This window comes from Gymnoscopelus braueri, assembly GCF_963280865.1.
Source record: "Gymnoscopelus braueri genome assembly, chromosome: 7".
Lineage (NCBI taxonomy): Eukaryota > Metazoa > Chordata > Actinopteri > Myctophiformes > Myctophidae > Gymnoscopelus > Gymnoscopelus braueri.
The window spans coordinates 50,587,841-50,602,614 of record NC_137608.1 but is presented as its reverse complement, the minus strand read 5'-3'; the positions used below and the strand labels follow the sequence as shown (position 1 = coordinate 50,602,614).

At 39.9% G+C, this 14,774-nt stretch overlaps 1 protein-coding gene across 5 annotated transcripts in view; it reads left to right on the top strand.

The window, feature by feature from the left end:
* The window catches only part of LOC308089225 (H-2 class II histocompatibility antigen, E-S beta chain-like), an 86,169-nt gene extending 71,395 nt beyond the window's left edge, over window positions 1-14,774 (top strand). For 2 of the 5 annotated variants that reach the window (XM_080433824.1, XM_080433826.1), the window contains exons 2-10: window positions 636-719; window positions 3,537-3,620; window positions 4,743-4,997; window positions 8,508-8,780; window positions 9,489-9,708; window positions 10,065-10,132; window positions 12,004-12,117; window positions 13,444-13,500; window positions 13,921-14,774. In XM_080433824.1, the coding sequence (XP_080289950.1) occupies window positions 3,554-3,620; window positions 4,743-4,997; window positions 8,508-8,780; window positions 9,489-9,708; window positions 10,065-10,132; window positions 12,004-12,117; window positions 13,444-13,481 (1,035 nt within the window). In that variant the 5' untranslated portion in view covers window positions 636-719; window positions 3,537-3,553 and the 3' untranslated portion in view covers window positions 13,482-13,500; window positions 13,921-14,774. Of the gene's footprint in view, window positions 1-105; window positions 154-515; window positions 720-3,536; window positions 3,621-4,742; window positions 4,998-8,507; window positions 8,781-9,488; window positions 9,709-10,064; window positions 10,133-12,003; window positions 12,118-13,443; window positions 13,501-13,920 lie in introns of those variants that run through there. The other 3 variants (XM_080433825.1, XM_080433823.1, XM_080433827.1) reach the window with 3 other exon arrangements.

Here is a 14,774-nt window from a genome sequence, read left to right as displayed (position 1 = left end):
TCTCTTCTGAAGTGACCAGATATTTTACTTTCTGATTCAAGTTGTCCCCCTTTCTTTCTTTCTTTCTTTCTTTCTTTCTTTCTTTCTTGTGTTTCTCTTCAACAGAATCAGAATCATATTTATTGTCACATCACAGGTTAAAGGTGTAAAGAAGTAGGTGAAATTATTTTTTGTGCAGCTCCATCGTTTTAGTTATGTTCAGAAAGAGAAAGAAAAGAAGCCGGGGGGAGGGGCAAGGAGAGAATAAAAGATGAATTAAACAAAGATATGTGCATACTGTATGTACATGAGGAGACATAAGGTGCATAAGGTACAGCATGTACATGAGGAGACATAAGGTGCATAAGCAGCAGCTATATACTGTTCATGATATGTGCAATAATCCAGACTGTCGTCTTCTTGGAAACAGATGATGTCACATCATATAATTAATCTGATTGGCTGATTCTTCTGAACTAAAGAACGAGTCCTCTTTCATTCTCTTTCAGACTCCAGAACTTCTCTTTCAGTAAACATCTGTTTATTCTGATCTGTTTATTCTGATCTGTTTATTCTGATCTGTTTATTCTCATCTGTTTATTCTCATCTGTTTATCTGATCTGTTTATTCTCATCTGTTTATTCTCATCTATTAAGTTCAGTTTTGATCAGTGATGATAAAGATTACAGCCACCCTCCTCATCCTCTCCTAAGTACTTCATGTCAAAGTGATCCCAGGAAGTAAGTACATTATATTTATGTTATTATATAATATATACATTTATATCTACTGTTATTATATAAAAACAAATATGAACAATGCACAATATAAGCAAATGCCACACACACACACACACACACACACACACACACACACACACACACACACACACACACACACACACACACACACACACACACACACACACACACACACACAATTTTAGCCTCTGTCATTGGGGGGGGGAGACAAAAGCTATGGAACTCTGACTGGTATTATTTTACACTATGGAATTGGAAATAATAGACCATATTCACATGGTGGCCATTTTTGCATTTTGCATTGAAGAAACAGGGTGGCGACGGGGTGGCATTTCATTAACTTAATAGCAAAATGGCCGCCGTTTGAATATGATCTTCAGAGACCACACCCCCTTGTCACCCTGCATCAGTGGCGTACCCACCATAGAGGCAAGGCAGGCGGCCGCCTGCCCAACTAAAATCTAGCCTCCCCTAGAAAATAAAGCAAAAGACTGAAAAACAGGCAGTGAAAAAAATCCAAAGAGAATAGTGGCCATCGGACCTCCTCGTCCATTCACGCGGGCAGGCAGCCAATCACTACCGTATCCATTCAGCAGAGCGACGTCGCCTATAGTGATGCAAATGTATGCCTTTATCTTCAAGTGCCAGGGGTGGGGGTCTAACACCTGTACTCACCTGGTATAAAAGGGGCTCTGAGTCTGAGAGCAGCTTGAGCCATTAAACTACAACATGAAGAGACCACCGCTGAATAATTGATTGATTGATTATACTTGCATATTGTTTTTTTAAACGTTTTTCAGTTTTGTAGTCAGTGTAGTGTTGTTGTTAACTTGTTTCCCCCGAGATTTCCCCCCGACATTTTCCCCCGAGTATCCCCCCCCCCCACCCCTTTGGAGGGGGGGGGCGAGGTAGAGAAAAAACCTCGCCTGCCCTAAATGTAATTTCTGGGAACGCCACTGCCCTGCATAATAATACATATGTACAGAGTAGACCAGTGGAGTGCTCCAGCATTTTATTTGGGTTTTCTCTTGTGAAGTGACCAGATATTTTACTTTCTGATTCAAGTTGTCCCCCTTTCTTTCCCTCTTTCTTGTGTTTCTCTTCAACAGAATCAGTGGCGTTCCTAGGAATTACATTTAGGGCAGGCGAGATTTCAAACGAACTCTTGTTTTATTATTGTATTGTTTTATTGGATCTTGTTTAGTCGATACACTTATGTGTTTTAGCTCTTGCTCATTTGATTTAGCTATTTGTCTCATCTGTTTAAGAAAGTAGGTAGCTGATATATTGCACTTTTACCTTAGCGCTAGGTATACTCTTGGTTGCTTGTTTTAGCAGAAAATGCTCTTAGGACTTCTAGTGATTAGTAGTTTTGTTCCCTATATGTTGAATGCACTTATTGTAAGTCGCTTTGGATAAAAGCGTCTGCTAAATGACTGTAATGTTATGTAATGTAGAGAAGAGACCCGACAGTCCCACCCTGAGCAAGCAATTTTGCGTTAGTGGCAACGAAAAACTCCCCCTTAACTGCAATAAACGTCAGGCAGACCCTAGGCTCTAGGGTGTGGGCCTTCTGCCTCGACGGTGTCGGGGGGAAAGAAAAGAGAGAGAGGGAGAGACAGAGGAGAGAGAGAAAGAGATACAAGTAGTAACAATAACAATAGTAGCAAATATAATAGTATATGATAATATAATATAGTACAACAATAATGTGTATACAGTATGTAATGGTATAATATAAGAATGTTAAGATAATATACAGTATAGTATAGTGGTATAGTGTAATGTAGTGTATATAGCATGTAAAGTTAACAACAACACTACAAAACTGAAAAACGTTACTAAAAACACAAACGTTAATAAACAGGTATAGCGTCCTCTGGATGAATCTGTTCTTCAGCGGTGGTCTCTTCATGTTGTAGTTTAGTAATGAATGACTCAAGCTGCTCTCAGAGCCCCTTTCATGCCAGGTGAGTACAGGTGATGGCCCAGACCCCCACCCCTGGCACTCTATACCCCATGAAGACAAGGCATACATTTGCATCACTATATAGGCGAGGGTTGCTCTGCTGAATGGATACGGTGGTGATTAGCTGCCTGCCCGCGTGAATGGACGAGGAGGCGAGCTAATGGCTCGACGCCCACTATTCTGTTTGGATTTTTTTCACTGCCTGTTTTTCAGTCAGTCTTTTACTTTATTTTCTAGGGGAGGTGAGATTTTAGTTGGGCAGGCGGCCGCCTGCCCTGCCTCTATGGTGGGTACGCCACTGAACAGAATCAGAATCATCTTTATTGTCACATCACAGGTTAAAGGTGTAAAGAAGTGGGTGAAATTATTTTTAGTGCAGCTCCATCATTTTAGTTATTTTCAGAAAAAGAAAGAAAAGAAGACGGGGGAGGGGCAAGGAGAGAATAAAAGATGAATTAAACAAAGATATTTACATACAGTATGTACATGAGGTTAGACATAAGGTGCATAAGGTAAAGTATGTACATGAGGAGACATAAGGTGCATCAGCAGCAGCTATACTGTTCATGATATGTGCAATAATCCAGACTGTCCTCTTTCCAGAAACAGATGATGTAACATCATATCTTTAATCTGATTGGCTGATTCTTCTGAACTAAAGAACGAGTCCTCCTTCATTCTCTTTCAGACTCCAGAACTTCTCTTTTGATAAACATCTGTTTATTCTGATCTGTTTATTCTCATCTGTGTATTCACATCTGTTTATTCTGATCTGTTTATTCTGATCTGTTTATTCTCATCTGTTTATTCCCATCTATTAAATTCAGTTCAGTTTTGATCATTGATGATGAAGATTACAGCCACCCTCCTCATCCTCTCCTCTGTACTTCATGTCAAAGCGATCCCAGGAAGTAAGTACATTATATTTCTGTTATTATATAATATATACATGTATATCTACTGTTATTATATAAAACCAAATATGAACAATGCACACTACACAACACAAGCAAATGACACACACACACACACACACACACACACACACACACACACACACACACACACACACACACACACACACACACACACACACACACACACACACACACACACACACACACACACACACACACACACACACACACACACACACACACACACACACACAAACACACACACACACACACACACACACACACTTCATATAAGAACCAAACATGCAGTGGTGTAAAGTAACTAATTACTTTTACTCAAGTACAATTGAGGTACTTATACTTTATCTTTACTGGAGCATTTCCAATTTTCAATACTTTTACTTCTACTCCACTACATCTCACAGGCAAATATTTTACTCCACTGCAATTTACTCCACTGCAATTATTACTTGTTATTGTGGGGGAGGCCATAGCTGAGTGGTTAGTGAGCCCGCCTAGGGAGCCAGAGGCCCTGGTTGCCCCAGGTACGATTCCAGGCCACGCCAGCATATGTGTCGATGAAATGAAATTTGTCCCTGAGCAAGACTCTTAACCCCTAATTGCTCACAGGCCCTCATTGGAAACAAGCCCGCAAGGACTTTCATGAACGTCCTGTTAAAAGGAATTATCCTTATCCTGTGCAGATAAAAATTTTAACATTATAAAAAATATATTAACCACTTTAGCCCTATTTTATACCGAGACTATTTGAAAATAGCCGATCTACAAGCTCACAACGTGTCGCATTGCGACGCGTTGTGAGCTTGTAGATCTGCTATTTTCAAACATTTTAGTACTTTTACTTTTGGTACTTTAAATACATTTTTATAGCAATACTTTTGTACTTTTATTCTAGTGAATTTTGAATTCCGGACTTTTACTTGTAACAGAGTATGCCTACTTCTAAATTAAAGTATTGATACTTTTACTTAAGTAAAACATTTGAGTACTTTTTCCACCACTGCAAACATGAATGTTTAACATGATGATTATGTGTTATTGTCACTGTGGAGAAGTTTGTTGTTGAATTTAATTTAATCTTTGTTTTATTTCCAGTGTTCCATGAGCAGATTAAAGTCAGTGGCTGTTCAGACACAGTTAAAGACCCATATAAAGAGTGGATGTTTGCACTGGATGGTGAAGTGATGATGTACGCAGACTACAACAAAGGGAAGGTGGTGGAGCCTCAGCCTCCGTTTGTAGATCATATGACCTTCACAGGGTTTTATCAAGCAGCTTTGAATGAGCATGCGCTCTGCAAACACAACCTGGACATCATTCGCACTGCCTTGAAGAAACCACCAGTGAAAGGTACATGAATACTATGAACACAATAGTTATTAACTAAAACGGTTGAATATATTTAACATTAATGAAAATATTTAAACATTTATATTAAGCATTTATGGTGAAATATTTTCTAAATAATATGTATTTCTAGTAAGCATGAATATGTGCTCAAGGCGCTTTATTTTAATTGTTTTTTACCAATCTATATGTGACCAGGGCACTTAGGCCCGGAAACAGGATACCAGACTACGCCACTCTGGGAGTTTCACCCAGAGAATATTATATAATGTACAATACGCCTTGAATACTAGACCACAGGTTATTATAATAAGGAGGAGCAGAGACGTGTGTTTCCAGTTGAAAAGAGTATATTCGTTTTATTTATAATAAAGGCAAAATAATCAACAATCAATAATACTTCAAACTAGATACAGTAAAAAGGATCAAGTTCATGAAACATATTTATTTATTACTTTCAACAGACTAATTTAAAATGTAATTCATCAATCAACTAGTATCAAAAGGGTTAAAATGGGGCAATAGCCTAGAATACCAGTAGCCGGGGGCATAGGTGTCCTTGCACACAGGAGGGAGGCAGAGAGTGGGGGAGTGAGGAGAGAGCACCGCCACCAAAAGCGCACACACGCACTTCACTCACTGCAAGATAAGAGAAAAACTGTTAAAACACACGCAAACTAGGTTATTCAGAATACTGAGCATGCAAGCACGCCAAGCAGGATATCATGCACTAAAGATAAAACCAAACTCCAATACTACAGCCTATCACCAGTGGCCACCCACCTGTCGGGACCACAACTATGACCACCCGTACTGCTGGTACGGCCGGAGCCAAATATACCTCAGTTTATAATATTTGTTTACACAACAGCTGGTTTGCACACAGAACATAAACAAAAATAAACCTAAATCAAATAACTAAATCAAATAACCAAATCAAATAACCAAAATAATAAGGACAAAAACAGCAGGGGCAAACGGAGCTTCTCCTAACAAAACAAAAAGGACATAATTAATAACCTGATCAATGACATAAAACAAACTGCAATGTGCGCAGCGCGACTGCCTTACCTCTATGCATAAAATAGAGCAGCACAGACTGGACAGACAGACAGCACGCCACGCACACCGGGAGCAGTAGCAACTTCTCTAACGAAGAGAACAGGTCGGGGAGGGGGAGCAGTGAGCACCTGCAGAGTAGAACAACATTAGGTTTCGCTAGGCTCACACAACAATATACAGTTAACACACATAGTTACATACAGTACCTTAAACCAGAGGTCTTCAACAGGGGGTCCGCGACCCCTAGGGGGTCCGTGGAGGTACTGCAGGGGGTCCGCGAAATTGTTGTTTGATTAAACAATATTTTAAAAAAAATTATAATAATCTTCTTTTTTCCCCCAAAAATGTCAAATTGTCTTTAACATAACATGAATCCATAGCAAACAGATAAATGGAGGCACAATGCACAATAACATGGTATGTTTATACATATTTTGTAGAGAATCTTTATTTTGCACACCTACTGGGACAGGTGCGTAGGAGCAGGCAATATAAAACACAATTGTATACATAAATATACAATATATGTGGTAGCCCCCCCTACCCTACGAGGTAGGGGGTCCCTGCTCCATCTCCCCATCAGTTTGGGGGTCCCTGGCCTGAAAAGGTTGAAGACCCCTGCCTTAAACGAGAAGCTGAACCGCGACGCTCCCGCACGCAACCCACGACCAGGCAGACGGACAAACGCCAACTAACTAGCGGCCACGTACAGCCGCCTATTAATCAGCCTGGTGATTACGGGGGCGTTGCGTTGCATTGCGTTGCTAGGGGCAACCAGCGAAATCCCAACCCACTACATATACATTAGTATCTGCTCTGTACAGCCTGAGCTGTAGGTGAGGTGTAGATGGTACAACTATGTAGATGAAGTGGTGTGTTCTACCGTGTTACACTATATACGTAGTATACTGTGCAGATTTTTTTTAAAAAGCGTATACCATGCAAAAACCGTCTGAGGAAGCGTATCCAGTGTTGATTTGGTGAATATATCTCTGGTGGGACACTATTTTAAAGACGTCACGCGCACGTACAAAAAAAGCTCATAGCGCGGTACCGGGTGCTTGTAGATCTGCTGTCGGCTGGGGGTGGGCGTGGCTTATCACCTTGGGGGATTGGTTTGAAGCTGTGGGTGTGGCCTATCACTTTGGGGGGGGGGTTAAAATAATAATCCTATTTCAACTGCGTGGGACCCCCAAAAATAATCCTATTTGAACTGGTGACCACCCAAAATAATCCTATTTGAACTGGGGACCCCCCGAACTTGTCATATTTGAACTGGGGACGGCCCCATAAAAATCCTATTTGAACTGGGACCTCCCAAAACAATCATATTTTTGTGAGCTTGTAGATCGGTTATTTTCACAATGTTTGCCTCTCTCTTATTCATTTGACAATTTTGCCAATTTGCTATTAAAAAGGTCTTAAACGTCATTCAATTGTCACTTTATAAATGTGCAGATATCCTGTATCCACTTATACTGTATGTTGGTTTGTTTACTGTTGAGTGAGAGAACAATGTTACCTATTAAGCTAATCTTATGGGGACCCGCAAAAAAAGTTATCTGGGGACCCCCCAGAAGTCAATGCACTCATTCAATTATTTGAATTGAATGATGGTTTATTTCATACATTTGGGGGTCTTATAAAATATTGCAATTTAAATTCAAAAGCAACAGTTTAGTGTTTTCGTTCAGGTTTGCAATGCAGGCTTTAATTACAGTATAAATAATGACCTTTATTTGTTTAATATAACTCAGCTGATTGTTATAATGATTGATCTGGTATCCTATAGTTTCTTTGAGGCTCTACATTGTTCTCTCTACTCTCTACTTATGTGACTATTTACCTTGTCTGCTGACTAGAGTCAGTGGTGGGAAAAGTACTCAAATGTTTTACTTTGGTAAAAGTATCAATACTTCAATCTAGAAGTACTCTGTTACAAGTAAAAGTCCGGAATTCAAAATGTATGTGAGTAAAAGTACAAAAGTATTGGCATAAAAATGTACTTAAAGTACCAAAAGTAAAAACTACTAAAATGTTTGAAAATATCAGATCTAAAAGCTCGTAGCACGGCACTCGGTGCCGCGCTATGAGCTTGTAGATCTGCTATTTTCAAATAGCCTAGGTATAAAAAAAGGGTTATCCTGGAAATACATGATGGGGTCTGACAGACAGACAGACAGACAGACAGACAGACAGACAGACAGACAGACAGACAGACAGACAGACAGACAGACAGACAGACAGACAGAGAGACAGAGAGACAGACAGACAGACAGACAGACAGACAGAGTCCTTGTTTACTTTGTAATTGTATTTAAGCTACTAAGATGCCTTAACCTATTTTAGACTTTCTGTAATGACATATTTGGCCGATAGGGGGCATTGTTGATATGATACAGATGATAATAAAACTGAACATTAATGACATTTATAATTGTCTATTTCCAGATGGATATGTGTTCTATTGGGCTCAACGCTGTGTGTTTAACTCCAGTGAGCTGAAGGACATACAGTATATAGAGTCAGCTAATTTCGATGGTGATGAGATCCTCAGGTGGGACAGTAGAGTAGATCAGTGGGTTGGATACACTGAGATTGGTGTGAAGAACGCAGAGCGCTGGAATAAAGATCCTGGATCACTGGTTTATATGAGAGCAGGACGAGAGACATTCTGCAAACACAACACTGAGCTCTACTACTCCTCTGTTCTGAACAAGAGAGGTGAGCTGATCTCAGATCAGCACTCAACACTCATCACCTCATAAACTATAACATGAAATCACATGATTCTATTCAGAGATGATTAATGGTGTTAATATTGATCTGAAAATGATTATAAAAAATTACTTAATCTGCTGACAAACATTTCAGATCCTCTTAAAACACTTAAGCCTGATTTATACTGTATCCTGCTGTCACACAGGGGAAATAGCAGATCTACAAGCTCACAACATGTGGTGTCACCATCGTACACTGAGTATAAATGAAACATATAGATCTATTTCTGAGTGTTTTCACCCTCATATAATGACCTGCCTAAAACAGAGACACCAGGATTAATGTTTTTTTTTAATTCACTTTAAAAACACACCTCTATAGAGCACCAAAGTCCTGACGTCACTGCCAGTAGAGGGCGCTTTTCGCAGGTTCATGGCTTTACTTTTTGCATTGATATCCTCATTGGGGAATCTTAGATCGCTTCATATAAGAACTGTGTTCCAAAAATAAACACATCACCCTGACGTCAGACTTCGGTGCTCTATACACTTAATTTCACCACCTGATTTTATCTTTGAATTATTGTCTACTATTTTGTTTTTTATGTTTTTAATCGCTTTAGTAATGTTTTACAGGATTATGTGTATTGTTTTGTTTGTTTCTACTCTAGTTCATTCCAACTATTTTCATGAAATGATCATTATTTTTTAGGAGTGGAGCCCAAAGTGAGACTGAAGTCAGAGACTCCCCCTCGTCGTGGTGAACACACTCACATGCTGAGGTGCAGCAGCTACGACTTCTATCCTAAAGTGATCCTGGTGACCTGGTGGATAGGTCAAGAACCTTTGACCTCTGGTCTCTCCTCTACTGATGAGCTGTCTGATGGAGACTGGTACTACCAGTACCACTCCTACCTGGAGTACACACCCAGGTACACACCTAACAGACACCTATACATAGAAATACACAACTAATAGACACCTCTACTGGTACTACCAGTGTGTGTGTGTGTGTGTGTGTGTGTGTGTGTGTGTGTGTGTGTGTGTGTGTGTGTGTGTGTGTGTGTGTGTGTGTGTGTGTGTGTGTGTGTGTGTGTGTGTGTGTGTGTGTGTGTGTGTGTGTGTGTGTGTGTGTGTGTGTGTGTGTGTGTGTGTGTGTGCGTTCGTGCGCGTGTGTGTGTGTGCGTGCGTGCGTGCGTGCGTGCGTGTGTGTGTGTGTGTGTGTGTGTGTGTGTGTGTGTGTGTGTGTGTGTGTGTGTGTGTGCGTGTGTGTGTGTGTTTATTACAGATCAGGAGAGAAGATCACATGCATGGTGGAACATCCCAGCCTGACCGCGCCTATCAAGATGGACTGGGGTCAGTTACTGTAATCTAGTGTAATCTACTGTCTAAATAGCAAATATACAAGCTCATAGCGTGGCACCGAGCGTGGCACTTTTTCTTGTCAAGGACCCCCAAAATTATGTTTTTGGCCACTGATCCCCATCAAAATATGTTGTTCCAGGGACCCCCCAGAAGCAAATATTGGAGTTAAAAATGTTGTTTAAAAAATATATATCAAAATTATATTCAAACATTTGCACAAATGTTCAAGATCTTTTTTTAAATAGCAGATCTACTGAGCTTATTGATTTGATAAAAACAGTTAAAAGACCAGATTGATTTGATAAAAACAGATCAAAGACCAGATTGATTTGATAAAAACAGATAAAAGACCAGATTGATTTGATAAAAACAGATAAAAGACCAGATTGATTTGATGAAAGCAGATCAAAGACCAGATCGATTTGATAAAAACAGATCAAAGAGTCATCATGGTTTTATCAATGTCAAAACAAGACTTTTTTACAAACTGCCTCACAGTTCTGAGTCTATGACTCTGTCCCAAGATACTTTCTGCACATTCCACAGCCTGGTTTGTACTCATCATAGTAAAAGGTTGATTCATGTCTTCTAAAATCTATCATCATGTCCTTTGTTTTGGATGTATTTAGCTCTAAGAAGGACATGTCACATCAGGTGACAAACTCCTCAAGGACTGGACCAATAGGGTTGGACTCATTATTACTGAACAGACTCACAATGACTGTGTCGTCTGTTTATTGTCTCCGCCAGGCCAAAAGGCATGGGGAGAGAGTATATTTTGCCCCCTGTCCGTGTGTCCGTCCGTCCGTCCGTCCGTCCGTCCTTCTGTCTGTTACCAGCTAATCTCCGCCACCGTTGGCCCGGTCGCTGTGAAACTGCACACACACTCCCTGGATGCCACAGCAGAACCTCTTCCCCAAACTTTTCACATGGGCCTTTTATAGCGCCACCAGGAGGCCGATTTGTGCAAAATATATTTTCTGACAGTACTCCTACAGATTTTGTCCAAAAATCCTGCAAATCGGTACACAGTATCTCTATAGTCATTAAACGAAACTGGTCTTTCACATTTTTCATATTCCATCCTGATTGGCTAAAAATGGCTTCCAAAGTTTGCAGGAGTGCTCCGTTTTGAACAAAATGCCTCAAATCATGAACACAGCATGCAATTTTCTACTCATATTTCCACTATGCCGAGGACGAATTGCCAATTGAAAATTTTCAAATCAGCCTCATGGTGGTTTCGATTCGTGTTTTTACATATAACTGCACCGATCTGTGTAAAACTTTGTAAGCGCACTCCCTAGCGGTCAAGGAAAAACCTTTGCCCGGAATTTTTCACATCTGCCTTTTATAGCGCCACCAGGAGGCCAGCATATGTAAAACATTTTTTTAATATTACTCCTTCCGATTTTATCACACACACACATTCACACCATGTTGAGGAGCAAATGCCAACCTTTTAACATTGACCTGTTATAGCGCCACCAGCAGGTCTAATTTAGCAAAACACATTTTTGGAACAAAATGCCTCAAATCATGAATGCAGTGTCCGATTGCCGTGCAAGGCCTAAGAAGAAATGGCACCCTTTTCACATTGGCCTATTATAGCGCCACCAGGAGGCCACAATAACCTACCTGACCTGGCGGAGACCTGTGCTCCGAGGAGCACTTTTTCTAGTTGTTTATTGTGTTTGGTTGTTGTAGCTTATTGTCATATGACTCCATGTCAGAGTCAGTGAAGAACAAGGTGTTTTAATCTACTGTAATAATATGATATGGTATGATATGATATGATATGATATGATATGATATGATATGATATGATATGATATGATATGATATGATAATTGTATTGTCAGATGACTCCATGCCAGAGTCAGTGAAGAACAAGGTGGCCATGGGAGCATCAGGTCTGGTTCTGGGTCTGGTCTTGTTCCTGTCTGGATTCATCTACTTCCAGTGGAAGAAACGAGGTGATTAGCATGTTTAATTAACAAGTTTTATTAATCAATCTACTACCAGTGGAAGAAATGAGGTGATTAGCATGTTTAATTAACATGTTTCATTAATTATTATACTACCAGTGGAAGAAATGAGGTCATATCAACAGAGGATCACATGACATGTGGAACCCTCACAGAAATGCAAACAAACAAACAAACAAACATGTAAAGCCACAACCTAAACTGGTTTATATTGGTTTTGAACCTTAACCGGTTTAGACCAGTTTAGACGACCTAGTTAGAGGTCAAAGTGTGTTCTATGTTGTCACATTTATCTTTAATACATCAGTGTTACATGTAGTCCTAAATAAGAGTCAAATGTTCACATTAGTTCTGATGACTGAATGTTATTGTGTTATTGTGTGTACATTTATGCATTTTATGGAGAAATACACATAATACAGTAGGGTAGAACCGGGACGAACGACGCGCAGGGACGGTTGCAACACGGACCTTTTTTCATGCTACACTTAAAAAGTCACATCCGGCGACGTCACCCTCTTCGTCTTCGGTCGAAAACATCAGACACGATTTTTTTCCCAGTTCTGATCAAAATTGGCAGAGTTGAAGCCACTTTTGTGTATTTCCACACTGTAGTAAAAAATACCCTATTTGAGTGTTTTCCATTTGTACTGCTGTGTTTATTTGGTGCCGATTGTAAATGGGTTTTGTCTGTTAGGCTAATCTGTGGGCTAACTCTCAGTGAAGGTTCCATTGAAAAATATTCATTAGCTTTTGTGCTAGCTAGCAAAACATCCGGGGAGGGCAGGGAGGGACGAACGGCGCATTAAGCCACTCGATGCATTACGGACAGGGAGGGACGAACGGTGCATGTGTAAAACACAAAGTTGAGGAAACAGACACAGGGGACATTAACATGATACATTTATTTGACTATCAGCATGGTCATTTGCTCGTAGGGTTCTACTGAAGCATCAATGAGAGTTAGATGCCAGAAATGTAACGTTTGTACTTGTTATAGGACATTTCATCCGACCGCGCCGTCCGACCCCCGTGTATGCACCGTTCGTCCCGACTGGCGGCCGTGTGCGGAGAGTAGCGCAACGTCACTTTACTTACCGATTGCGTTCGACTCGTTTCACTAAAATTAAAACGGACTGCGGGTAATGGGAGAGGACAAGTGTCTCTTGTTCACAAAAAAGTATGGTTACATGAAATTAAGTAATCTCTGTGCAGGGAGGGAAATAGAAAAGGGTGCGTTGTTGGACCCCACTCTCCCCTACATAGAATTCATTTGTTTGTGTGTATTAACTGTCTCTCTTCTTCTTCTATCAGGTCGTATTCTGGTGCCGACAACCAATGACGATCTTTAGACTCCTCCCACACACCCAGGTTCACTTCCTCTTTCCTTTTACTGAACTTTTTACTGAGCTTGTGTGTGTTTTCATCAGTTTGTTGAACCACCCACACTAATTGGGACTCCCTCTTCCTTTGGTGTGGCGCCTAAAGCCTGACCTCTAACCTCACATAAACTATGTCTATAAACCTAAACTTAACCTTAACCTTACTAATAACATGATCTATGTTCTATGTTCTATGATCTATGATCATGATCTATCAACCATTTATAGCATAGTTTTAAATCATTAAATCATTAACCATTAACACACATTTAACAAGTTATGAATAACACATTAAATAATAATTTGGGAATGATTAATTTACTATGATAAGGGAAGGTTATTCTAAAGTGTTAACAGGTTCACACAATTAATACATTCTGATTCTTATTGGTTTATTTTCTTTTCACAGAACACCTGGGTGTGTTTTCAGAGAAGCAGAGAGTCAGCGATGATCCCTGGTGGAGAGAGGAGGAAATACATGTGTGTCCATTCAGCTTTTAAATACTCATAACAGCAGCACAATGATGACATCATCAACCTTTTTCACTAATGAGTTCTTTAAACAATTAAAAATGCTAATTGGCTAGCTAAAGCTAATGATAATTACTGTCTTTTCCCGGTGTTTCGCCCAGGTCGACGTGGTTTTGAGGTGAGGTTAAGGTTAGGGTTAAAGTTAGGTTTATAGACATAGTTTATGTGAAGTTAAAGGTCAGGGTTTAGGCGCCACCTGGGCGACACACCAAAGGAAGAGGGAGTCCCAATTAGTGTGGGTGGTTCATCAAATGACTTTGTATAGTTTCTGTCGTCAGAAAACACAAACATAATATTTCAGTTCTACACTATATTGAAACATTAAATAAATGATCACACACACAATCAGAGTTCTTCATAACATATATAATATTAATATCCATCTGAATGAAAGTCAGTCAACCATGTTTGTGAAAAAGGTTTTATTATTTTATAATTGACCATAAGTCATTTATTATTATTTAATCATTTATAATGTGTGATAATGTGTTACGATCATCATGACATCACTATTTCCCTGTGATGGGTGGACATGGTCCTCTAGGGTGGTCTGAGGTGATTATTTATCTTTCCGTTTTTCAGCTCCACTGTTGTGTTTCTATCCGTTCCTTCCCTCCTGGGATCTGGGCCCCTGATCATGAATGGTTTGAAGTTCAGATGTTAGATTTTGGCTTTAATTTGCTTGGTTTGAATGGAATGTCACAATATCAATAAAGGAATGAGAAAACATAA